Source organism: Ctenocephalides felis, unplaced genomic scaffold, assembly GCF_003426905.1.
Source record: "Ctenocephalides felis isolate EL2017-DRISC unplaced genomic scaffold, ASM342690v1 CF-g0.4_SCAFFOLD_03572, whole genome shotgun sequence".
NCBI lineage: Eukaryota > Metazoa > Arthropoda > Insecta > Siphonaptera > Pulicidae > Ctenocephalides > Ctenocephalides felis.
In genome coordinates this window covers 23,673,206-23,697,795 of record NW_020539726.1, presented here as the reverse complement: position 1 = coordinate 23,697,795, position 24,590 = coordinate 23,673,206, and the positions used below count along the sequence as shown (strand labels likewise).

Below are 24,590 nucleotides of genomic sequence, written 5' to 3'. Positions count from 1 at the left end.
CATATTTTTTATAATTCAATGTTATCACGATTTTGTAATTTTATTATCTAATCAATAAAAAAAATCTAATATCAATTTTTATATACGTTTTAATTTCCTATATTTGTTGGATGTATAAATTGTAAATTATATTATACACTTTATTTTTTTACCAAAGCCAAAACTTGATGAATGCCTAAATTCCACGGATCAAAATGATAAAAATTAACTGTTTCACTTTTAGTGATTTTCAGACGAAAACTTATTTGTTCTGTTTTGTATTGTGCATATTTTGTGGTACATTATGCGCTGTATAATTAACGAATGCAAAAACATTAAATATATCGTTACAGCAATAATGCATATAACCAATGGCGATATTGCAGATGATGCTATTAAATGAAGAATTTCAATATATACTCTATTTTAAAATCAATTTTAAAAGTTGCCAAAAACGATGTGTGGTATTCTACAAAATTCCACATGCATTGAACGTCAAAATTCACTTTCAATTATTTTAGTTTTTGGAAATTGAAGCTTTATTATAGCTTCGCAAAATTTTAAGTGGTTTTCAACGCATATGTACATAGATTTCATAGCTGTTGCAAGAAGAGAGACTAATAAAAATGGTGGGCAAGTTGCACTACTAACAACGATCCAATTTTGACACATCAAAACATATTGACCACTTTTAGTATATTTCATAATTTAACATAATATATTATATTAAAATAAGAAATGGTTTCTTTTGGTTCTGATTTAAGTTGGAAACATTCCACTCAGCCAATAACACGATGAAAATAATATTACTAGCCCATCTTCGTAAAATTGCTAGATACTTCTACCTCTAGATTCTATCAAATTTTAGCCAGAAGTTATATCTGTACACATTGGACAAGGAGGGGTCCAAATTGGCAATGCTTGTTGGGAACTCTATTGCTTAGAACACGGTATTACTCCCGATGGTGACGATATTGACGACTTCAGAGTTCGTTCCGCTTACCGAGATATAGATGATCAGACTTTCTCCACATTTTTCTCAGTAACTTCTGCTGGAAAACACGTACCAAGGGCTGTATTCGTGGATTTAGAACCTACAGTTGTCGGTATGTTGACGAAAAATAACATATTTATAATGTGAATGGAACAATTAATTCCACAATCATAAAATTTCTCTTTGTCGAAATTGGAAATTTAGAAGTTACTGCACCATCATATTATTTTCAAACAAAATTTTAGGCTCGGGATGGTTAAAAATATAGGAAAAAATCTACCTAGAACGTTTTTGTGATGTGTAAAATTTCAATTTTAACTTATATTGTCCTAAGATATGTACTTGATAAATAATGTGATATACGCCTTTTTATAGATGAAGTACGTACTGGAACTTATCGCCATTTATTTCATCCTGACCAATTAATAACCGGTAAAGAAGACGCAGCGAACAATTATGCAAGAGGACATTATTCCATCGGTAAAACTGTTTTATAATATACAATGAAAATTACCTAGACTTATTTGTTTTTCTGTCAAAGGTAAAGAAATTATAGATTTGGTTCAAGAAAGGCTTCGAAAATTGGTCGAAAGGTGTGACTGCATACAGGGTTTTTTCTTGTTTCATACACTTGGCGGCGGAACAGGTTCTGGTTTTACCACACTTCTAGCAGAACAGTTATCAGTATGTTATCCAAGGAAATCTAAATTGCAATTTGCAATTTATCCATCACCAAAGGTACTTGAGCATTGTTTTAGGAAAACTCATAACCATAGATAAATAAGTATCATAACTATTATAATTGATTTTTATTTCACTGTAGATTTCTACTGCAGTAGTCGAACCTTATAATGCCGTAGTTGGAACACACAACACATTAGGTATTACTGATGCCGCTTTTCTTGTCGACAATGAAGCAATTTACGATATTTGTTGCCGAAACTTGGGAATAGACCGTCCAACTTATACAAATTTGAATCGTATTATTGCGCAGACTGTTTCGTCCGTAACAGCTTCTTTAAGATTTGATGGAGCTTTAAATGTGGATTTGAACGAATTTCAGACAAATTTAGTGCCTTATCCTAGAATACATTTTCCTTTGGCTACATACGCACCTATAACATCAGCGGAAAGGGCATATCACGAAGAAATTAGGGTTGCTGACATAACAAATGCATGTTTTGAGCCAGGTATATAAAACAATATAAATAAAATATATTTAAAATATAGAATTCTATAAAATACATTGTACAAAAAAGTGGAACTGTTTCTGATAATATTTCAAGGTAATCAAATGGTCAAATGCGATCCAAGGCATGGAAAATACATGGCTTGCTGTCTTCTGTATAGAGGAGATGTAGTTCCTAAAGATGTGAATTCTGCCATAAAATGCATTAAAGCAAATAGACGGATAAAATTTGTAGATTGGTGTCCCACAGGATTTAAAATTGGTATTAATTATCAGCCTCCTACTGTTGTACCAGGAGGAGATCTAGCTAAGGTAATAATGTACATTTATGAAATTGATTATAGAAACTGCTCCAAAGAATACATTCTTCATTACTGGCTTTACCAGTAATTATTTTTTTTTTGTTTTTTTTTTTTATATTAATGCTGTGTTTAGGTCCATCGTGGTGTCTGTATGTTAGCCAACACCACTGCTATTGTCGAAAGCTGGTGTCGTCTGACTCGCAAATTCGACATGATGTTTGCAAAACGTGCTTTCGTCCATTGGTATGTCGGTGAAGGAATGGAAGAATACGAATTTTTAGAATCGCGCGAAGATTTAGCGACCTTACAAAAAGATTATGAAGAAGTTGCTTTGGACACTTGTCGGGACGATGGCCTTTACAGTCGTAAATATGAATTTTGAAAAGCATCTCCAAAACTGAAAAAGCATTGCATTAACCGAATGGACAAATATAAGGCATATAAGATGTTTGCAAACGATTTCTCGCGATGCATAAAAAAAATAATGAATGTACGTACATTAAAACTTCCTAAAAAATTGTATAATCAAAAAACATAAAAGACAAATATGAATGAAAGCATTAAAAATCAGCAAACAAGAAAACTATTAAAAACCTGAAAAAGGAAAAAGTGAAGACAAAAATATAAAACTGTAATATGAATGGAGATTTTGTTGCGTATTTTGTATTTAGTTTAATGAATATATGTGCGTATGCTGTTTACACAAAATGTATAGCTATTTTTATTTGTTGATTATACAAATTAAGTTCTACAATTTTTTATATGTTGTAAGTAAATTGCTTACGAAACAATTATTCTGTAGCCATAAAATCAAATCTAAATTTTGATTATGAATGCAGATTGCCTCACAGTGAATTTTACTAGAAGTATTATAAAATCCCGCAGATACAAATAAAATTAGATCAGATTTTGATAGTATGAATCGAACGATTAGAATAGAAAAACAATCGATTTGTAAAGGTCTGGTACTAGTTTTCGGAGATACAGGGAAGTAAAGTGAAAAAATGATCATTTAATTATCGAAAGTTTTCACTGAACAAAAGACACTTCAAATTAATAATTTTTTAACTTTCCGTAGGGTAGTAGGTATAGTAATATGGCGAAAATCGAAAATGAAAATTTTTGCATTTCTCGACGTTTTGACGGTTTCTGAACATTTTGGCATACCTCAGAAAAAATTGATGCGCGTGTGTGCGTGTGTGTGTTTTGTATGTCCGCATTTTTTCGTCCACGTTTTCGGGCGCATGGATCAACTGATTTTAATCGTTCAAAAAATATTTTATTCCTATTGATAGGGAGATGTGTTGATTAGTTTTTGGCAAACGCAGGTCCAGCCGTTACGTAGATACAGAGCAAAGAATGCAGAAAATTCAAATCTAGTGTTTGAGAGAACGGAGTATCCGATTTGAATGATAGAAAAAAACATTCAATTTGTAATGATTGGGAGAAGAGGTGATTAGTTTTTGGCAAAGGCAGGTCCAGTCATTTTAAAGATACAGAGCTAAATGTGCAAAAATGGCAGTTTTTGAAAGAACTATAAGAGTCCGTTTTGAATGATTCAAAGAACTTTCTGCTTGTTCCAACAAAATAATTGCTTTTGGAAAAAAAAATTTTTGTTCAAAATTTTTTTTTCAAAAAATTTTTTTTTTTTTGTATATTGAAAATAATTCAGATTTTAATTTTAATTCAGACTAAAGTTCTAATATACTTTAAACAAATAATTTCAACTTTGCAATTCAGTTTATATAATTCTTATAAATATTAGACAATGTTACAGTATTTATAATAATCTTAAAATATTTAATATTCCTCGAATATTCCGTTACGGTACGGGAATTTATAGCAAATTGCCTTAATTCACGATGCCCCACTAGTTTAATTTTTAATTTTTTGAAAATTTTCTAAGATTTTGCAAACGATTTTAACTTTTTAAGTTGAACTTTAGCATTATGCTCAGAGGTTTTAAATGAATGCCCTTTAGCCTATAATAATAATAATTTCAATTATATATTTAATTTCATTCAGAAAAGTTTGAAAAATTTGAAAATATAGACTATTTCCATTCGACGTATAATGTTCCAGCCAACTTTGATATTTGCAATTTATCACAATCCATTTCAGTGCACAATTATAGTAAGCCATGTGATTTCAAATCCAGATTAGTAAGACAATCGTTCTAAATTTTTACGTTCTAAATTTTATCGTTCTAAATTCGTTTTAGTATTCGATTTTTTAAAAGCTTCTTTCTAAATTGTTATTTCAAAATTCTATTTACGTTTAGAAACCAATCGCGATGCCTTTATTCCAGAACAGTTTCAGAATGGTAAGATTTTTAAAATTTTTTAGGTATTTAATTTTGTTGACATAAATATGTCATTATGATTCTGTAAGCAACATTTAACTCATGTATACTATATATACTGCTTTTGTATACTATTACCAACAATATTAATTCAAAAATATTTTTAAATAATTTTTTTGTCATTTTTCAGCGCGAATGCATATCGATTCATATCGGGCAAGGCGGTGTCCAAATTGGCAATGCTTGCTGGGAGCTTTACTGCCTCGAACATGGAATCCAGCCTGATGGCAGAATGCAATCAGACAAAAGTAGAGCAAATGGTGATGATGCTTACGGCACATTTTTCAGTGAAACCTCCGGAGGAAAACATATACCTAGATCAGTTATGGTGGACTTGGAACCATCCGTGATAGGTAAGAAGATTATTTAGCAACATTTTTTTTTATTGTTATTTTTTTTATTTACAACTGTCCAGTAAAAGACATTCAATAAATTTGATGAATTTACAATAGTCGGCCGAAAAGGGACATTGTATACTACAAGGGCATGTTGGAAAAAACAACTCAGTAGTTGTTTTTTCATTCGATATACAATTCATAATATTTTTTTGATATTTATATAATTTTAACTATTTACTTATTAAATAATATCTTATAAATAATGATTAAGTTATTTCCATTTTTTATCAGGTGAGTTAATGGCTTAAATTCAGTAGCATTTAGCAATATTTTGAATTTTTATTTATTTGTACTAAAGATCTTATTAACTTCTCGAAGGAGAAGTTTATGTTTTCATAAAAAAATCCGATTCGCTAATTTTGTGTTTTCTCGACAAGCCATTCTGAATCGAATGAAACCAAGTTTGGAAAAATTATGTGTGTGTGTTGTGTGTGAACAGATTTTTTGCCGTAAATCAGCTTTCTCAAAAACGGCTGGACCGAATTCAAAAATTTAAAAGGCATTCGATGCATCTCGATGAGGAATAGCGTTTATCAGTTTTGCGCGACGATCGGCTGAGCCCTTTCTATGTAAATAGCAGAAAATTTTCGTCCACGTTTTAGCCTGCAATTCTGAAGATTTTAAAAATTTAAAAACCGTTCGGAAGATATTTTTGGGAATCGTGCTGATTAGTTCTTTGTAAAGATTAGCTGGGACGTGTTCTTGTAATTAACTGTCGAATTTTTTTTTTGATAATGTTCATGAATTTTTTTGGCGATTGATATCATGGTCTGCTAGATCATACTAAAATATTACGGCCCAACTCGTTTTACTTTGAAAATTCGTCGAAGTTTGAAAAAATTGGTCTCGTTTTTTGGCATTTATCAAAATTAGACCTTTCATTGACATTTTCTCGATCATGTCGATTTTAAAAATTTAAAAACCATTTAACGAAACTCGATAAGCACTTGCGTCGATTAGATTTTTGATACAATCAGCTGAGCAGTTTTTTTGTAATTAACGTTTGTAAATTTTTTGTAATTGAAAAACCATTTAACGAAACTTGATAAGCACTTGCGTCGATTAGTTTTTTAATGCAATCAGTTTTTTGTAATTAGCAGAAAAGTGAAAAATTTTCCGTCCACGTTTTAGCCAAAAATTTTGAACCGATTTTAAAAAATTAAAAACTATTCGAAAAATATTATTTGGGAGTTGTGCTGATTAGTTTTGGACAAAGATTGGCCGTTTCTTCGTAATTAAGTGTTGAAAAAAAATTTGTTGATTTGTTGTTTTCATGGTAATAGATATCATGGTCCTGAATTAACATACTAAAATTTTACGTTTTACGGCAAGTAGCTTAATTTTAAAAATTCATCAAGGTTTGAGAAATAATCATAGTCAAAACTTGTGCCAAAAGTTGCTTTTGTAATGTGATGAGTCAAACATTATAAATTCATCCAAATTGAAAACAATAAGCTACAATTTTAAGGCGTATATAAGCACGCGTCTGTGCAAAATAATAAATACAATTAATTTTAATGTGTTTGAGAAAATTCTATTCGAAAACGAAATAAGATTTGATTGAAAGCAATAACTTTATTTTTGAAATAAACAGTTAAAAATTGTGTCTAAATATCTAAATTTCGATTTCGATTGATTAAGTTAATTTTTACGCATTAGGGAAGTTCATGCAACTTGCCTTAAGGCTAAATGCCACTTTCAAGTAATTTAATTTTATAAATTAAACCAAAATGAATAATCTTTCTTTTTGCAAAATTTAGTACAGTGTATGGCTTCATAGGCCTTAGAGATATTTTTTATTCAATTAAATTTATCCTTATTACAATTCTATAATAATGCGGCACGTTGATTTATTATATTAAATCCAGAAAAAATAAAAACTCATTTAAACTTTTAGATGAAATTCGCACGGGAACGTATAAGCAATTGTTTCACCCAGAACAACTCATCAATGGAAAAGAAGATGCAGCAAATAATTATGCAAGAGGGCATTATACAATTGGAAAGGATATTATCGACGTCGTCCTTGACCGCATAAGAAAGCTATCCGAAAATTGTCTTGGTTTACAGGTATGAGACATCTAATTTTGGAATACCTTTCATTGAGGTTGATAAATATTCTCAACTCTCTATTTTCCCAAATAAACGACTATTTAAATTTTAATAATTTTTCCATAATTTCAGGGATTCTTGATTTTCCATTCTTTCGGCGGCGGTACTGGATCCGGTTTTGCATCATTACTAATGGAACGTCTATCTGGTGATTATGGAAAAAAGTCTAAATTAGAATTTGCAATATATCCAGCTCCTCAAGTATCAACTGCCGTGGTTGAACCTTATAATTCCATCCTTACAACTCACACCACTTTGGAACATTCAGACGTTGCATTCATGGTCGATAACGAAGCTATATATGACGTCTGTAGACGTAGTTTAGATATTGATCGTCCATCCTACATGAATCTGAATAGACTCATAGGCCAAATCGTATCATCTATCACGGCTTCATTACGATTTGATGGTGCTTTAAATGTCGATTTGACCGAGTTCCAGACTAACTTAGTGCCCTATCCTAGAATACATTTTCCGTTGGCCACTTACGCTCCAGTAGTCTCATCTGAAAAGGCTTATCACGAACAGATGAGTGTTGCAGAAATAACAAGCGCATGCTTTGAACCCAACAATCAAATGGTGAAATGCGATCCTCGCCAAGGAAAATATATGGCATGCTGTATGCTTTATAGGGGAGATGTTGTACCGAAGGATGTCAACGCTGCCATCAGTATTATCAAATCTAAACGCGCAATACAATTCGTAGACTGGTGTCCAACTGGTTTCAAAGTTGGCATCAACTACCAGCCACCAACGGTGGTACCGAGTGGAGATTTGGCAAAAGTTCAGAGGGCAGTATGCATGCTGGCAAACACGACTGCAATCGCCGAGGCTTGGTCCAGATTAGACCATAAATTTGATTTAATGTATTCTAAGCGAGCTTTTGTGCATTGGTATGTTGGAGAGGGTATGGAGGAAGGAGAGTTTTCAGAAGCTCGCCAGGATCTGGCAGCTCTAGAAAAAGATTATGAAGAAGTTGGAATGGACACCGTTAATGAAGACGATAGCAGCGAATACTGAAAATGTGTTTTGTTTATTATTTATTAGGTGAAACTTTGAATCTAAATTGTGATGTTTTTTATTTAAATAACGTGCTTGTGTAAATAAACTGAAAGCCTTATTTGTGTGTATAATTTACATTTTTACTACTTAACACAGCGATTTCCAACCTGTGGGGCGCGCCCCCCTGGGGGGGCGCGGTGCAGTCCCAAGGGGGGCGCAAAGTTCTTTCAAAAATATTGTTTTTAAATGTTGAGTAAGTGTCAAAAACAAATCAGCAAAATACATGCAAGTAATCTACAATTTTCGCTGCAATTTTGTCAGGACAAATGTAACAGCATGAATATACATACTATACTTTTGGTGCATTCAAAATATTTCGTTTTTGCGTTTGTAGCCGAGTGAGCTGTAGGCCTATAAACAAAAGATAAGCACTTGGATCATATCGAATATTCACGTGCTTACTCGAGACTAACTTAAGTAAATAAACAAAAGCATCCTTTTTATTCTGTTATCTATAAATCGAATTCATTAGTTGTCCTGGAGGTACACGCGTTAGAAAAAATCATTTTTAAATTATTATTGAGTTGAAATTTATAACTTTAGTTTTAGCACATTATTAGCCAGGAATTATTGTGAAAAGTAGTGAAAAAGTGATTTTCTTGGATTTGTTATAAAAACCGTTTGTAATGGATAAATACGTGACTGGGTATGAAAAGAAAATTTAATGAAGCAGAAGAAGAGGGTGGTGAAAATAATGGAATTGTTTCTTCACAAAATAGTAAAACTAAATAGTGAAATATTATATCATTTGTTTTTATTAAATTTAAAATTATTTTTTCTTATAATCAATAGTTATGTTTGTATGTATATGTTTGTATGTATACTTTTGTATGTATATTTTGTATGTTTATTTTTGTAATATACATATATTGTGCATTATGTGGATTGTGCAAGATTGAATAAATCATAATTTCAATTAAGTATATTTAAATTAAATTGTTAAAAAAATTAGGGGGGGGCGCAATATTTTTTTCTTTCAAAAGGGGGGCGCAAGGAAAAAAAGGTTGGAAACCGCTGACTTAACAGATCAGTATATTTTATTAATTGCGATATTCGACGTATTAAGTAATTCTAATTTGTTAAACTAAATTTGAAAAAGTGTGTAATTTCAAAAATTTGAAGTTTTTGGCAACAATTTCTCGAGAGGTCTGACCAAATACCTTTTAGCTACTAAATTCATTGAGATTTGGAATAATTAGCTACAACTTTAGGAGAGAGAAGTTGTGCTGCATATAATTGCTGATAATTTAAATGTATTTGAAAATATTCAATTGGAAATCACAAAAATTCTGAACCGATTTGTAATGAAACTAGTAGTGTATGGCATCGTGCCTTAAGATAAATTGCTGAAACTTCCCGTACCTAAATTCGAGAAATATTAAATGTTTTCAAATAAATTATTATAATTATTTGAAGTATTATAAGTGATGTTTAGAATTTTAGCCAAAATTAGAATTAAAATCCGAATTATTTTTCGATAATCAAATTTATTTTTAACTTCCCGTAGGGTAAGTTATTGTAATGGGCCAAAAATCGGAATTGAAAATTTTTACATTTCTCAACGTTTTGAAGGTTTCTGAACGTTTTGGCATACCTCAGAAAATATGGATGTGTGTGTGTGTGTGTGTGTGTGTGTGTGTGTATGTATGTATGTATGGATACAAATTTCCAGTCACGTTTCAGGGCGCACGGATCAACCGATTTGAATGGTTCAAAAAACATTCGATTCCTATTGATAGGGAAAAGAGCTGATTAGTTTTTGGCAAAAGCAGGTCCAGCCGTTTCGGAGATACGGAGCAAAGAGTGCAGAAAATAGAAATCGAATTTTTGAGAGAACGGAGTATCCGATTTGAATGATCTCAAAAACATTCAATTAGTAATGATTGGGAGAAGTGTTTATTAGTTTTTGGCAAAGGCAGGCCCAGCCATTTTGAAGATACGGAGCTAAATATGTAAAAAATGGCAGTTTTTGAGAGAACTAAGCGTCCGATTTAAATGATTCAAAGAACTTTCTGCTTGTCTTAACAAAATAATTGATTTTGGAAAAAAAAAAATTTCCATTGTTCCATTTTTTTTTTTTTTTTTTTTTATAGTTTTTTGTATATCGAAAATATTTCAGATTTTATTTTTAATTCTGACTATAGTTCTAATATACTTTACAAATAATTTCAACTCTGCAATTCAGTTTATATAATTCTTGTAAATATTACACAATGTTACAATATTTATGATAATCTATTTGAAAACATTCAGTATTCCTCGAACATTTCGTTACGGTACGGGAAGTTCCAGCAATTTGCCTTAAGGCACGATGCCATAATTGCCTCAAGACAGAATTCCACTTACAGCTAGTTAAAAATTAGCTTCGTCAACGCAAGCAGAAAGTTTTTTAAATCATTCAAATGGGATGCTTAGTTCTCTCAAAAACTGCCATTTTTTGAACATTTTGCTCGGTATCTCCGAAATGGCTGGACCTGCATTTGCCAAAATTTAATAACCACTTCTCATCATCATTACTAATCGAATGGATCATTCAAATCAGTTGATCCGTTCTCCTAAAAGCTGACATTTTTAGCACTTTTTGAAGTTAAAAAATGAAAGATATCAGATAGAAAATGGACAAAGATTTGAACAAAACTGAATATATTTGCAATAGTTTCTAACAACAAAAGTATCTACATAAACTTAAATTTAACCATTGTTATCTCATAAATTGTATCTATTGTTTTTCATTATTTAATTCAATTACTTACATATATCTGGAACTTCATGGGACTTGCGTTAACGAAAAATTTCACTTACACCTAGTTTATATATCTATTAATTTATATATTAATTAACCACATTATTCATATAAGGAATTTTTAATTTTGATACAATCTTGAATGTAAATTTGATAAAAAAAAGTAACAAAGATAAATGACAGTTAACTATTCCCTGGTTTACAATGCTTTTGGCTCACTTCCTAGACAATATTAGAATATAATATATTTATATAAAGTATATACTTGTGCAGATATTTCAAATTTGTATTTCTTATATGTTATTTAATTTTTAATTAATTAATTTCACTCATTTCACATTGTACATCAAAAATTTTAAAATTTTATGACAAATTAGTGTCAGCATCTAATGGCGGCTTACTGCAACGCAACCGAACGAAGTTCGTATGCGTTCGTATGTTTCAAATTGACACTTCGTTAACCGACTTTACAGTTTGACAGTTTTTTAATCGGATTGCATTATTTTTAATATTCAACTAATTTGATTTGATGGTAAAATAAATATGGAGTATCTTAATAAATTAATGTTGATGAAAGCTGGATTTTCGAACATTGAAATACCTTCGGACATTTCGTGCCAGAAGGATTGTCCAACATACTTAAGGAAATTTATTGGCAACAATCAAATTGATTTTATTTATAAACATGTGAGTTTGATGTCTGTTTTATAATTAACCATTATTTTTCGTATATGTAATATTTAGCTATTAGCTTAGCTCAATATTTTATCTAAATAAGTGCCTGTATGAGGTGTGAGGTGCTTCATGTTTCTTTCTTGCTTTACATCTTTATTTTAATCTATTTTATGCTCAGTACCACTATACAAATATAAATTTAGATAATAAAATGTAGTTGTTATTATATATACATATATACATACTATCTATAATTAACATGTATAAAATAGTACTATTGTATAGATATTTTGTACGGTACCAGACACTTCCGTCTGTCTGAGATGTATAAAATTTATATTTCCAATATATATATATATATATATATATATATATATATATTATTAAGTTTGATTTTCTAGATCGATGTAGAAGAAGATCTATCAATTACTGTGGATACTCTCGACTTTAATCATACTAGTGAAAGCTTAGATGGAAATCCACTAAAATTAGAATTGGCAGATGAGTCTTTCAATGATGTCATGGTTGAGTATAAAAGTGCAGCAAAAGTTCAATTATGGCATAAAAGTGAAGCAAAACATGGTTTTATGCTACGGAAAGATTCAATGTATGTTGATCTTAAAAAAAATTAATATTTGCTTATTATATTTATTTAATAATATTATAAAATTGCTTATTTTAAATTTGCAAATCTTAATATTAAAATTTGCTAAGTATAAAAAAAATTAAAATTCATATTTTTTATAGCACAATCATTAACGGGAGTTATATTTCTTTATTCATATAAAGATAATAAGTTTTATAATTTTGAATTAGACCCATCAAATAATTATTGAATAATTTATAATTATTTTGATTTTAATTATAGATTGATTATGAACAATTTCTTATCAAAATGGAACAACCAAAATGATTACCAATGGATTTGGTTTTTGGTTGATGCAAAAGATTATATTTTGTTTGGATCGAGGCATCTTAATGGTTGGTGGTTCAATGCTCGTGTTAAACCAATGGTAATACTTATTATTCATCATTGTCCATTTTTAGGACAGTAATACTTAATATGATATTTTTAAAATATTGTTTTATAATGTTATGATCAAGCATCACAAGTTATTAGTTGTAGTTTATTCATTAGTCTTTTGAACCCTTGATTTTTAAACAATATCCAATAGTGTACATGCATAACTTGTAGATAAAAATAGATTTCAATAGTTTGTAATAAAGTATTATTAATATTTTTTTATTATTGTTCACAGCCTTCTGTTTTATATAATGATATAAACTTGAATGTATTGTTGGAAAACTACATTAAACAACATAAGTTGGAATATAATGATGTAACTGTTAATGTTTCTGTGGAGTATGATTTACGAAGTAATGATATTGAAACTTTTGATGAAGAAAATTTATCAGTACCCCCACCAATGAAACTTCTAGCTTATTGGAATGAATTATCATTGACCATTCCATTATCAGGAAAGACAATACTGGTAAATTTTATTATTGTATGATCTGATTCAAATTTTATATGAAAGATACTTAAATTTCAGTTTATAACCAGTGGATGTATTATTTAATTATGTTGTTTCATATTACATATAAAAAATTATCATACTCTTATAGTTAGTCCATACAACAATTTACATAGGCATATAGTATATTGTGCATTTGAAAGATTATTTCATATTTAATTCAATTTACTGCAGTTCTGTATTTGTAGCGGCAAGATCTATCTGTTGGGAGTGAGTCGAAATCAAAACATTTATGGAATGAATTATGTATAGTTCAAGAGCTTTATGATTTAATAAAGAAACATCAAAATACTTCAAGTGATATGATATATAAAATTATCATGCCTAGTAGCAGGTAAAACTTTACATAAAAAATATGAAACTTTATTATTAAAAATTTATTTTGTCTTCATATACCAGATCAATCTTATCATTACATATTGATTCCACTATTTGAATAAAAACTAATGTATTATTAGAATATATAACTCAGATAAATAAAATGATTATAAAATTAATTACAGTCACACATATCAATTTTATTTTGAATTGTAGTGATCCTGATTTATATGTACCAGTCGAGGAAAAGTTACAAGAAATGTTGCATCAAGATCATGATTATGACATAGAACCAGCAGAAGAAATCCAAAGTTTTAATCGAATTGTATTTAATGGCCGGCTACATCTTAGTTTTTGTGATAAAATTTGGACCATTCTAAAAGGTAATTCATATTAAATATGGATAACTGTTTGCATTAACTAAATTTTGACATATTTGGATTTGATGTGGAATTTTACACATATTAAATGTGTTGATCTTTTCTAAAATTTTAAATATTTTCAGATGTATCTTGTTATTCACAATTAGTCAAATGCTTCAATATAATTTTCAGTACAATAGCTCATGGAAAAGTTAATATACAGGTAACTATTAATAAAAAAAAAGTGTACTTATTTGACTATGCTTATTACATTAGATATTAAGTATTAATATTTTTGCTTTGAATTTCTGTACTATAATAATGTTAACAAACTGTTGTTTCTATTCACTATAATCATAAGTGGAAGCAATAGTCATTGAGATAATTACATTCAATTTTTATTACAATAAAGCATTGTTGTTGCAGTATATTATCCAAGAAGATTTTGTGAGCATTAATAGTTTTTAACCATATACTTTCTGTAATTTATTCTTGTAGTAAACAATATAACAAATTATCATGCAGCTTTTGTTGTATAAATTCTATACAAATTATATAGTATAATTTGATTTATAGCTATGTGATTTTCATATTGATTATTGACATTAACATAATTATAAACAACACATTTAATTATTTTAAGACTGAAGAAAATACAAATACACGATTAGAAAGCCTAGTTTATGATGTATTTCATCATAGAGCTGCCATCCCACATTTATCTGGTTTACAACCTCTTGAACTCCTACTCGAGGCTGGAGTTGAGAAATTGTGCAAGGATTATATTTATTTCTTTGAGACATATAAACTCTACCATAATAAACTACCTTTCTATGAAATGTAAGTATGTGTATTTATAACTCTTCAGTCACATTGCAAACTTATCTGAAGTCTGAAGTAAATATTTTATAATACCAAGTAATCAGCACCAACTCATATTATAAAAATATATACAATATAAATAAATACATGTAACATTAATATACCTTTTCAGCCCAAAAGAAACATCATCGAACATTGCATACAGTATGATGAAACCTAGATTAACTATTCCATCCAAATCAAGCAAAGCAAAAGTTTTTAATAGTTCTTTGATGCAATAGTTTTTGAAAACTCTAGGTAAATATGTATTTATTCTGTTTGAACACATTGTTAGCAGGCATTATTGACACATGCATCCTAGTTTTTGAAATATGAAAAGAAAAAGCAGTTATAAATTATTCGAGTAACTTCATTTAGCGAGAATATTGTAATAACAACAATTTAAAAAAGAGATAAAAATCCGGAATAATTTTGGTTTGTTAATTTTTTGAAATACAGATTGTTGTTACTAGGATATGGATATGTTATTTTTAATTTACTTCTCAAGCTATTCTGGATCATTGTATACAAAATCGGAAAATGTTTTTGTCCCACATTTATCTGGTTTACAACCTCTTGAACTCCTACTCGAGGCTGGAGTTGAGAAATTGTGCAAGGATTATATTTATTTCTTTGAGACAGTGAATTTCAAATTTAATTGAATTCTATGTAATTAACAAAAGAAGCAATTTTATGACAAATTTCAGAAGTACTTAAACACCTTTAATATAATAATAATAATTAAATATTTTTTTGCAGATTTGATGAAAAAGAATACACCCATAAATTTAAAATATTAGCAGAGTTCATGTGGTTCTGGAAGCTTTAATCAACATGAGAAACCTTCAAAATCTGAAATGAGTAATTTCCCATTTATCCTTTATCATTTGTAACTTATTTCTTATAATGTATTTGATGTTTGTGTTCTTATCCATTCTAGGTAATCTTCTTGAGATGTGCTCTAGCTTAATGGAAACTGTCTTAAATGAAAAAGATCCTGACTACAAGCCTCCACAATCTCTAAAGGATTTGCAAAAAAATGTTGAACAAACTATTAACGTTCCATTACAAACTAAATATGCTAAATCAATTATAAGGTTAGTATTTTCAAAATTTATTTTTATATATTAACTTCTTCTTTTATATATTAACTAATATATTATATATAATGTTTTTTATATTTTTAACATATTTAACATCAATAGAAATCCAAATGATCCAGAATCGCTGCATGTAACATTTTCAACTGAAAGAAGTACACGAAAAATCACTACACAATATAGTTTTAATATAAGCAGTATGTTTCCTCCACATTTAGTGCAGACAAAAAATCTAGGTAAATAGAATTCAGAATAAATTGTTCTATTACTGTAATTTTTTTTAATATGTACTATTGTGTGTATTATTTTCAGATCATCCGGAAACGGATAGTAAAAGTCAACTATATAATGTTGCTGCTTTCTTTAATGTTGGAACTCCGGTTTGATAAAATTATGATTGGTTGTTATTAACTTTATGTAATGTTAACCAAACTGTTGCTTCTATTTACTATATTTTAACATTTTTGCAATAAAAACTTGATATTTTACTTAATTAGTGTTTGTTGAATGGAAACAAATTTTTAAAAGCTACTATTTCATATTTCTTATTTCTTTAAATCTTCATAAATTAAGATGTTGTAAAGTTGTTGAAATTGTAAATTTATTTGTAAAATTAACTACAGTTAAGTTTAATTGTTTTTAATAAATTATATAATTAATGAAATGTTCATGTTTCCATTTGTCTCAAGTAACAATTTTAGTACATCAATGTTTATTAATTTTACATGGGTGAAAAACGTGGCGTAGAAATCACTATCCTTATTTTTTATTATAATTTAATCAAAACTTCTAGTATCACTTGAAGTTTTATTAGCAGTTTCAACCAAAATTGAAATTGAAAAGAAAAAAAAGTGCATATATTGAATTGATATTTTCCCAATTTGAATTTTTCTGGTATTAAAATTTACTTCTTAGGTCCAAGAATGGTCCAAGTATTTCCTGACTTAAATGACTTTTGTACAAACGAAACATGTTTATATAAAAACACTTTCTTTATTTATTTATGCATTGATTTATTTATTGCACTATTTCATTTGTAAGTTCAATGTCTTATGCAAATGTTAAAGTACTGATCTTGCATTTATTTAATCGGTTCAAAATCCAAATGGTGAACTTAAAAAGTGGGTAAACGCAAGCTTAAAATAAAACTCTTAAATACTGAGTAAAAAAGCTCCTTTATAAATGACCCTATTAAAAATCTTTAACCTATTTAACTTTCCGAAAAAATTTGGTTTCGCCAGAAATTCCGAAGTTTGATTATAAAAATTCAGTAAACTTTGGAGTTTTCGGTTGCGCCAAAATGTGACCACTTTAAAAGTTACTAAATCTCAGTGCATATGCAGTTTATTTACACAAATAAAATAGTTTTTGAAAGGCAAAGGGCCAAATATAAATAATTAATTCGAAGCATTTTGTGTTTTGAAAAAAAAAGCGTCCACTTAAAGTAGAGCAAAATTTGAATTTCGCACATAAACGGTGAGACCAACTTCAGGTGTGACATTTTCTGTGCAGTGGTAATACTTATCGCCTGCCATGCGGATATCGTATTAATGGCTACCTTTTTGTGATCGCCTTTGCTCTGAGCAATTTTACACGGTTTTGTGAATTTGATATTCTAACTATTCGTGATGGGTTTTAACAATATTTGGTACTCTCATCCCCGTAAATACGGCCAGGGATCACGCTCTTGGTGAGTAGGCTCAAAAATGATGTGTAAACGTATTTATTTTGTAATTATTAGTAGGATTACTAAGCCACGCGGTTTTTTCCATCTGACGTTTAACATTATGCTTTTCTTTTTAGTCGATCCTGTTCCAACAGACACGGTTTAATTCGTAAATATGGATTAAATATATGCCGCCAATGCTTCAGGGAATATGCCAACGACATTGGATTCAAGAAGGTAAAACAGTTCTTAACCTTAAAATTTATGGTATCTTAATTGTGTCATTAATGCCCGTATTCCCATATATAGTAGTTAATTCGCAAATTTAATATATAACCTAAATAAATCTGAAAACCTTATTGTACAGGGTATGAGCATTATAAAAATTTACTTATTTTCAAATCAATCATAAATACTCGGATGAGTTGAAGTAGTTCATTATTTATCATAGCACTTGATGTCTTTTAATTATGTGATTATCCAGTGGTTAGGATATTCTTTTTGAATTTGTTATGAATAAGTTATGCATACAACGTTTTGATCTTACTGGAAATAAAAATGCAATTCTTTGCTAAAAAAAGTCCCATTGAAGTATTCTCGTTTCTCAGTCGTGACTGAGAAGGCGAGATGTCAATGTCTTAATCAGCATTTTTGCATATTTTTGCTGTTACTCTAATATTTACTACTATAAACGAAATACCAGTATTTATCTTTGTTTGGCTGTATCCACTTTGTTCGACTTAAACTTCATTTTCGATTTATTGCATTTCTGATAAATATTTTTGTTTCAGCTATCATAAACCGTGATGAGTGGCAGTTTGGATAAGGATGCTTATTTTGTAACATATTATTATAATAAATATCTGTTATAATAGAATGTGTTTAATTTGATCTGGAATATTTTAAAGAATAGTGGATGCTTATTTTGTAACATATCACAATTATAATAAATATTTATTGTAATAGAATGCGTTTAAATTGCTCTGAAATGTTTTTATAAGTGAAAACATTTTGATATTAAATATTTCTGGGTTTACATATATTTAACTAAGAATGTAAAACTTTTTTCTAAATACGATCCCATGATGATGTCTGAAGTAAAATGTTTAACTGGTACTCATTTTCATTTATTTGAATTACATGCTTATATGAATACTTTATGTATACATTATACATGTGTATGTGTGAATGTTATTGTATGATGCAGTTCAATTTCTCAAATGAGTAAAAAGTTCTGTAAGCATGTGCAATTTAGGAAGAAATACTATTGACAAAATTTACCAATGCCCCAAATTTAAATATTGTTATTTTTAAGGTGGCATTAAATGGGAATTCTAATACAACCTTAGCAATTTAACTTCATTCATATTGGTATACTTTTAAGATACATTCTGTCCTGGACAACATAATAATATGCATTCTATGTAATAATATACTTTCAGTTGGAATGCAAGGCTAAAGTTAAATTGTTTAGAACATTTCTGTTTTATTTGTGCTTAGTGAGAATAGAATTATTATGTAATTCACAGTGGATAGTAATGATGTATTATATTAAAAAAGTGCGAATGGCGGTGGCACTAGACATCCAATTTTATAATATTGTATTATGAATGTTTACATGGAATGATTTATATTCATTTTATCAGTGTTATTTGAGTACCATCAAATGTTCCAACACCTAATTTTAAAACACGAACTTATAAATGTTTTGTGCTTGTAAAAATGCTGGATCAAGTAATAGGTATGTCCATATTGCACATAACAAGTTTATTAATGATTAACTCCAGAAAACTGTATTATATTATCAGAATAATTTTGTCATTTTGGCAATTTTCTGCCTGTTTACAGTATGATAGGTGATAGGTAAATAAGAATTGTTAGACTCTGGGGCAAAGGCGCTCCAAACCAAAATATTTTTCTTCTGTTACTGGAACATGTTATTAGCTGCTTCAGTATATTTTTAGTTTTATATAAATTGTAAATATCGATTATTGCAATGGATCTCATTTCAATATTTATCTGAATATTTCAATATCTAGAAATCTTGACTTACTTTTAACCCTTTAACCTACAATGGCGATCAGAGCCCGCTTACGAAGGCTAGGACAAACGTAAATATTACGGGCATGGCTCGCGAACGATAATCGGGCCAGAAGCAAATATTACGCATTACGGGCATGGCCCGGTACGGTGATGGCAAGAATAACAAAATATTAATTTATAAGAAACTATGAAACACAAAATTAATTTTATTTTTGTGATACTGTGTAGGAAAATAGTCACGAACGCTGCGCCAGCTTGTACAACTTTGGGCCAACATTTTCGAATCTAAATCGTAAACTAGGGGGCGCGTGGCATCGTGCCTTAAGGCAAATTGCTGGAACTTCCCGTATTAAAAATTCGAGGAATGAAATTAATCAATAATTGTTTTAAATAATTTCAAATAGACTATTTATTATAAATACATACTGTAAATTTATATGTGCTTATTGGGCGACGAGCGTATTCTACAAACAACTTATGTGCATGCTTACAAGAAATTTCTTTAATTTATTTTTAAATTTGATTTTTTTGATAATTTTGAAATTTAAAAAAATCGTTTTTTTAATTTTTGAGAATTGGGAAATTTTTGAATTTTGATTTTTTTTCAATTTCGAAATATTCTCAAATTTTTGTAAGAAATTGTTCTTTTTAAATTTTGATGTTTTTCAAATTTTTCGAAATTTAGATTTTTTTTAAATGATGAAAAATTTCAAAAATTTAAGTTTTCTGAAATTTTTTTTTTTTTGAAAATTCTCAAAACAACGAAATTTTTTGTAAAACCATTTTTGCACACCGTCTACACAAGAAAACTGCATGACCATTTTTGCACCCTTTGCGCTCTATACCTGCGGAACGGCAGGATGTGCTTTTTGCAAAAACGCCTCGCCATGGAGTACCGAATGTTTGTTCAATAATACAAATCGGTTATTCTACACTGTCGAATGCCGCGTCTCCACTGTTACGAATCCGTGCGGCGAATGGTGCGTCACGAACAAATTTGCGCAGCGGAGTGATACTGTGCGAACGCACGAATTTCCTTTAAATTTGTCCACTGCGCATGTCCATAGCGCACTTTTTTCTTCTTTTTTTGTTTGAAAATGGGTGGGGGGGGTTATTTTTAGAATTACGTACCCTGCCGAACATGGTCGAAGCGACACGAAAATTTCAATAGCTTGCGTTCGCGGCGCTCGCTCCCGCCGCGAGCAACCCGACGCATCGGGCTGCCGAGAATACCCGAACCGACACTAATGGATTAGCGTCAAAGCGCGGATCGAAAATGTAAATAAGTAAGCAGTCATTAAAATTGATGTACTAATTATAATTTTATCTAACTATTAGTATAGGAAATACATCGGTAATTAAGTTATAGATATGTTGAAATATATGTATATCCAACTAAAATATATTTTGGTAGACTTTATTTATCATATTTCAGAGTTAATTTTATATCATCATGATATTATCATGTATATATATATATATATATATATATATATATATATACTCTTACTACTTATATGACGTATCATATATTTATTATTCAAAATAAATTAAATGTTTCAAAAAAAAAAATGGTAATATTGTATTATTTGCAATTACGCTAAATATCATTTAAAATCTTATTAATATGCAGACTGAATTTTTGCTCAAAGTCTTTTCTGATAAGTATTTATATTTAGAACAGACGTAATAATTTTTATTCAAAACTGATAATTGTTGGTCAGCCTGCCTCTGTATCCGTATACGTTATTTCTTTGAACTTGTACGTAAACGTTGATCTGTGCTACGGTATAAGTTTAAGTTTCAAGTGAAGGCATTAAGATATTTCATCGTATCCTCAATTTTGAAAATGGATATGCGTAGAGAAGATGTTATACTTCTTTACACTTCTTATAATTGAACTGTATCAAGAAAAAAAATATTATGGAATCCTAAAAATTTCAAATGTATCAAATTGCTCGCAGTGTGCGTCGCGCACAAGAGCCAACGCATGCGTGCGTCGCGAACAGGATTCGCCGCACGGATTCGTGCAGTGGGGACGCAGCAGAAAATGTCGAGGACATTTGTTTGAATTATATACATAAACTTCAAAATTAAAAATCTTGGTACGGAACCCAAAAAAATTGACACAAAATGTGTACACATTAATAAAATCTCTATAAAATATCTGATAATTTGACATGCATATGAACGTTTTACCGCCTAATTACATTAAAAAAAAAATATTGAGAATCCATAACCGTTAGACCTGCCTTTCCAAAAATTTTAACAGTTCTTTGTTTAATCAATATAAATCGGACGCTCCGTTCTCTCAAAAACTAAACTATAATTTTTGGCACTTTTTGCCCGTATCTTTGGAACGGCTAGACCTGCCTCCGCCAAAAACTAATCAGCACGTCTCCTTATCAGTATGAATCGAATGTTTTTTGAAATATTTAAATCGGTTGATCGGTGTTTCCGAAATCGTCGACAAAAATTTGTATCCGCACGGGCACACACATACGCACTTACACACACATACATCCATTTTTTCTAAGGTATGCCAAAATATTCAGAAACCTTTGAAACGTAAATATATATAAAAATTTTCATTTGCGATTTTTTTTGCCATTACTATAACTTGCCCTACGGGAAGTTAATTAAGGGGTTAAAATAGTGAATTAAATTGAATAAACATTATTTTCTCAGTTTAAAATTGTGCAATTAGTTAAAATATCATATTTCAAGCCATATTCTGGTCAATAATAGACAGTTTCTTTTACATTTGCAAAATAGTGCAATGTATTATGTACTGTGGAGGCTCTTGAACAAGCAGTAAGCAAGGAATAATATTGTGTTTTATTTATATAATATGTGTACAATAACAGAATAACCGATAATAGAACTAGGTGTAAGTGGTATTTTGCTTTCAAAAATGTAGCATAAACTTTCTCTGGTTGCATGAACAGGAGCTAGGTGTAATTAATCGACTGAATCCATAAGAATTTAGATTTACTTTGTAAATTGTGACAATAAAATTTTCAACTTCTATATTTTTAACATAAATATTTTGCGTTTTATTAAAAACTAATCAATTCATTTTCCTACTGATGATATATTATATGCGCATTATTTTTATGTCCTATAATCGCACGTCAATTATTTAAAATTTTATTTTTATTAAATTATTTAGGCCTATAATATTAATAATATAATATAATTTTAATAATAAAACTTTAGGATAAACTTCGTTACTATGCAACAATTCATTGCATAGTAGATCAATTATATAATTAAGAATTTAAAAAACCAACAATTATTTTCAAAGAAAAGGCCCGGCCGATTTTTACCAAAAACTAATCAGTGCGATTTCCAACTTTTCTATTCGATTTACGATTTTTGATATTTTTTTACATTTATTTATCTGCTGTTTGTAAAGAAATGGCTTGACTGATAGTCGCGCAAAACCAATCAATGCATGCAGTGGCGTTGTGCTAATATTTTTTGCCGGAACGCTAAAATTTAAAAACCGGTTCAAAAACCGGTTTTCATGTTTGTTCTGGTTCCGTTCGAAAAGGAAAGGAACAAAAATAATTACAAAACCCATTTTGTGAACATATATGTATGTTTATTACAATAATAGGAACATTTAATAAAAATTAGTTCGATTATATTTTTTTATAAAATTCTTTTATTGAATCATTTTCTGTATACGGCGATTTTTACAATTTTTTTGCCGGAATGCGTTCCGGCTTAAAAATGATTTGCCGGAACGACGTTCCGGCGCGTTCCGGCTCGACAACACCACTGAATGCATGTCAGCATGTCTCATTATTGCAACAGTTTTTGAAAAAACTTTGATGGAAGGTCAAATTTTGGCCCACATATCTTTCGATCAGTTTTTTACTTTTAAAATCGTTTTAGCATTTTTGGATAATTATAAAGAAACGGGTTGTCCGATTGTCACGCGATCCTTATCGAGTTTGAGTTTTCGGAATCGGTTCGTCCGTTTTTGAGAAAACGTCGTCAAAAGCTCAAATTTCGGCTCACATACTTTTACTAATGTTGGTGTCAAACGATTTAGTATGACTTGAAACGTCGAGAAAACATAATTTTTTCTACTTTTTTATTTCCATTTGGTTTATATAAAATTTTTACTATACTTCGTATTCCTGTACTATATTTTCTATCAACTGATAAGCCACATACTGATGCCAATCGACTTCATAGAGCATATACCCCATTTTCGGAGGCGAATACATTTTTCATAAATCGCTTTTCTTACTTTCAGACAAAATATGAAATGCGGAAAAATATGAAAAGCATGAGCTTTTCACGAAAAACGATTCGTAAAGGTTCTGACTTTGCGGTATTTTACTTTTATTGTTAAATGTTAAACGTATGTCGGAGGAAAATGATATAAATTCAGAGGAAATTATTTGTATCGATACTAGAAACTAGTCTTCAGTATTTGATCTTATTCCTGCTAGTTTTTTTTTTATTTTCTATTTGTGCCATAAAATTGCTTTTACAAATTTAATTGTATATATAATAATGACTTATTTATCATACATACTAAAAATATTGAATAATTTCTGAAATATTTATTTTACTTTATTCAGTGAATTTTTTAAACAATTCACATGTAATGAAACATGACTTACAAATATAAATATCTGACATTATTTAGGTTTTAGAAGAATATGGTTTCAAAATTACAAATATGTCTTCCAATATTGAATTACTATAAATTAATTTCAGTCCAGTCTGAATCGTTTGACACCAAAATTAGAGAATGTATGTGCTTGTGCGTATTTGATCAGTTTTGTGACGATCGTCCCAGGCGTTTCTTTATAATTACCAAATAGGTCCAAAAATTTTTGTCAATGCTTTATCAAAAATTCTGATTC

The 24,590-nt window shown here is 29.6% G+C and overlaps 5 protein-coding genes across 5 annotated transcripts; all 5 read left to right on the top strand.

Moving 5' to 3' along the window:
- Window positions 1-559: 559 nt before the first annotated feature.
- On the top strand, window positions 560-2,846 carry LOC113388248 (tubulin alpha-1 chain-like). The gene is made up of 7 exons (XM_026625646.1): window positions 560-616; window positions 848-1,085; window positions 1,349-1,453; window positions 1,515-1,711; window positions 1,797-2,163; window positions 2,260-2,474; window positions 2,598-2,846. The coding sequence occupies exons 1-7, from the start codon at window positions 560-562 to the stop codon at window positions 2,844-2,846; spliced, it is 1,428 nt and encodes a 475-aa protein (XP_026481431.1).
- A 2,089-nt stretch (window positions 2,847-4,935) lies between these two features.
- Window positions 4,936-8,356, top strand: LOC113387875 (tubulin alpha-1 chain-like). Its single transcript, XM_026625263.1, has 3 exons — window positions 4,936-5,179; window positions 7,122-7,294; window positions 7,409-8,356. Exons 1-3 carry the CDS (start codon window positions 5,059-5,061, stop codon window positions 8,354-8,356), a joined length of 1,242 nt encoding a protein of 413 aa, XP_026481048.1. The 5' UTR covers window positions 4,936-5,058.
- A 3,274-nt stretch (window positions 8,357-11,630) lies between these two features.
- LOC113388247 (protein zwilch-like) lies at window positions 11,631-15,134 on the top strand. Its single transcript, XM_026625645.1, has 9 exons — window positions 11,631-11,828; window positions 12,218-12,423; window positions 12,685-12,829; window positions 13,076-13,309; window positions 13,540-13,685; window positions 13,886-14,052; window positions 14,175-14,254; window positions 14,675-14,871; window positions 15,026-15,134. Exons 1-9 carry the CDS (start codon window positions 11,685-11,687, stop codon window positions 15,132-15,134), a joined length of 1,428 nt encoding a protein of 475 aa, XP_026481430.1. The 5' UTR covers window positions 11,631-11,684.
- A 599-nt stretch (window positions 15,135-15,733) lies between these two features.
- Window positions 15,734-16,443, top strand: LOC113388631 (protein zwilch-like). The gene is made up of 4 exons (XM_026625995.1): window positions 15,734-15,753; window positions 15,833-15,989; window positions 16,098-16,228; window positions 16,305-16,443. The coding sequence occupies exons 1-4, from the start codon at window positions 15,750-15,752 to the stop codon at window positions 16,376-16,378; spliced, it is 366 nt and encodes a 121-aa protein (XP_026481780.1). The 5' UTR covers window positions 15,734-15,749; the 3' UTR covers window positions 16,379-16,443.
- A 1,098-nt stretch (window positions 16,444-17,541) lies between these two features.
- LOC113387809 (40S ribosomal protein S29) lies at window positions 17,542-18,532 on the top strand. The gene is made up of 3 exons (XM_026625187.1): window positions 17,542-17,682; window positions 17,796-17,895; window positions 18,450-18,532. The coding sequence occupies exons 1-3, from the start codon at window positions 17,621-17,623 to the stop codon at window positions 18,456-18,458; spliced, it is 171 nt and encodes a 56-aa protein (XP_026480972.1). The 5' UTR covers window positions 17,542-17,620; the 3' UTR covers window positions 18,459-18,532.
- The last annotated feature ends 6,058 nt before the right edge of the window (window positions 18,533-24,590 follow it).

What these genes read in the sequence shown, in the direction of transcription:
- LOC113388631 (XM_026625995.1), top strand. An exon ending in TATGCTAAATCAATTATAAG is followed by an intron (nt 15,990 to 16,097) that starts GTTAGTATTTTC and finishes TAACATCAATAG; the next exon opens with AAATCCAAATGATCCAGAAT. An exon ending in AGTGCAGACAAAAAATCTAG is followed by an intron (nt 16,229 to 16,304) that starts GTAAATAGAATT and finishes TATTATTTTCAG; the next exon opens with ATCATCCGGAAACGGATAGT.
- LOC113388247 (XM_026625645.1), top strand. Translation starts at nt 11,685, where the DNA reads ATGGAGTATCTTAATAAATTAATGTTGATGAAAGCTGGATTTTCGAAC. An exon ending in ATGCTACGGAAAGATTCAAT is followed by an intron (nt 12,424 to 12,684) that starts GTATGTTGATCT and finishes TTTTAATTATAG; the next exon opens with ATTGATTATGAACAATTTCT. An exon ending in TATCAGGAAAGACAATACTG is followed by an intron (nt 13,310 to 13,539) that starts GTAAATTTTATT and finishes CTGTATTTGTAG; the next exon opens with CGGCAAGATCTATCTGTTGG.
- LOC113388248 (XM_026625646.1), top strand. Translation starts at nt 560, where the DNA reads ATGTACATAGATTTCATAGCTGTTGCAAGAAGAGAGACTAATAAAAAT. An exon ending in CTAATAAAAATGGTGGGCAA is followed by an intron (nt 617 to 847) that starts GTTGCACTACTA and finishes ATCAAATTTTAG; the next exon opens with CCAGAAGTTATATCTGTACA. An exon ending in AAATGCATGTTTTGAGCCAG is followed by an intron (nt 2,164 to 2,259) that starts GTATATAAAACA and finishes TAATATTTCAAG; the next exon opens with GTAATCAAATGGTCAAATGC.
- LOC113387809 (XM_026625187.1), top strand. Translation starts at nt 17,621, where the DNA reads ATGGGTTTTAACAATATTTGGTACTCTCATCCCCGTAAATACGGCCAG. An exon ending in GGCCAGGGATCACGCTCTTG is followed by an intron (nt 17,683 to 17,795) that starts GTGAGTAGGCTC and finishes TTTTCTTTTTAG; the next exon opens with TCGATCCTGTTCCAACAGAC.
- LOC113387875 (XM_026625263.1), top strand. Translation starts at nt 5,059, where the DNA reads ATGCAATCAGACAAAAGTAGAGCAAATGGTGATGATGCTTACGGCACA. An exon ending in CTTGGAACCATCCGTGATAG is followed by an intron (nt 5,180 to 7,121) that starts GTAAGAAGATTA and finishes TTAAACTTTTAG; the next exon opens with ATGAAATTCGCACGGGAACG. An exon ending in AAAATTGTCTTGGTTTACAG is followed by an intron (nt 7,295 to 7,408) that starts GTATGAGACATC and finishes CCATAATTTCAG; the next exon opens with GGATTCTTGATTTTCCATTC.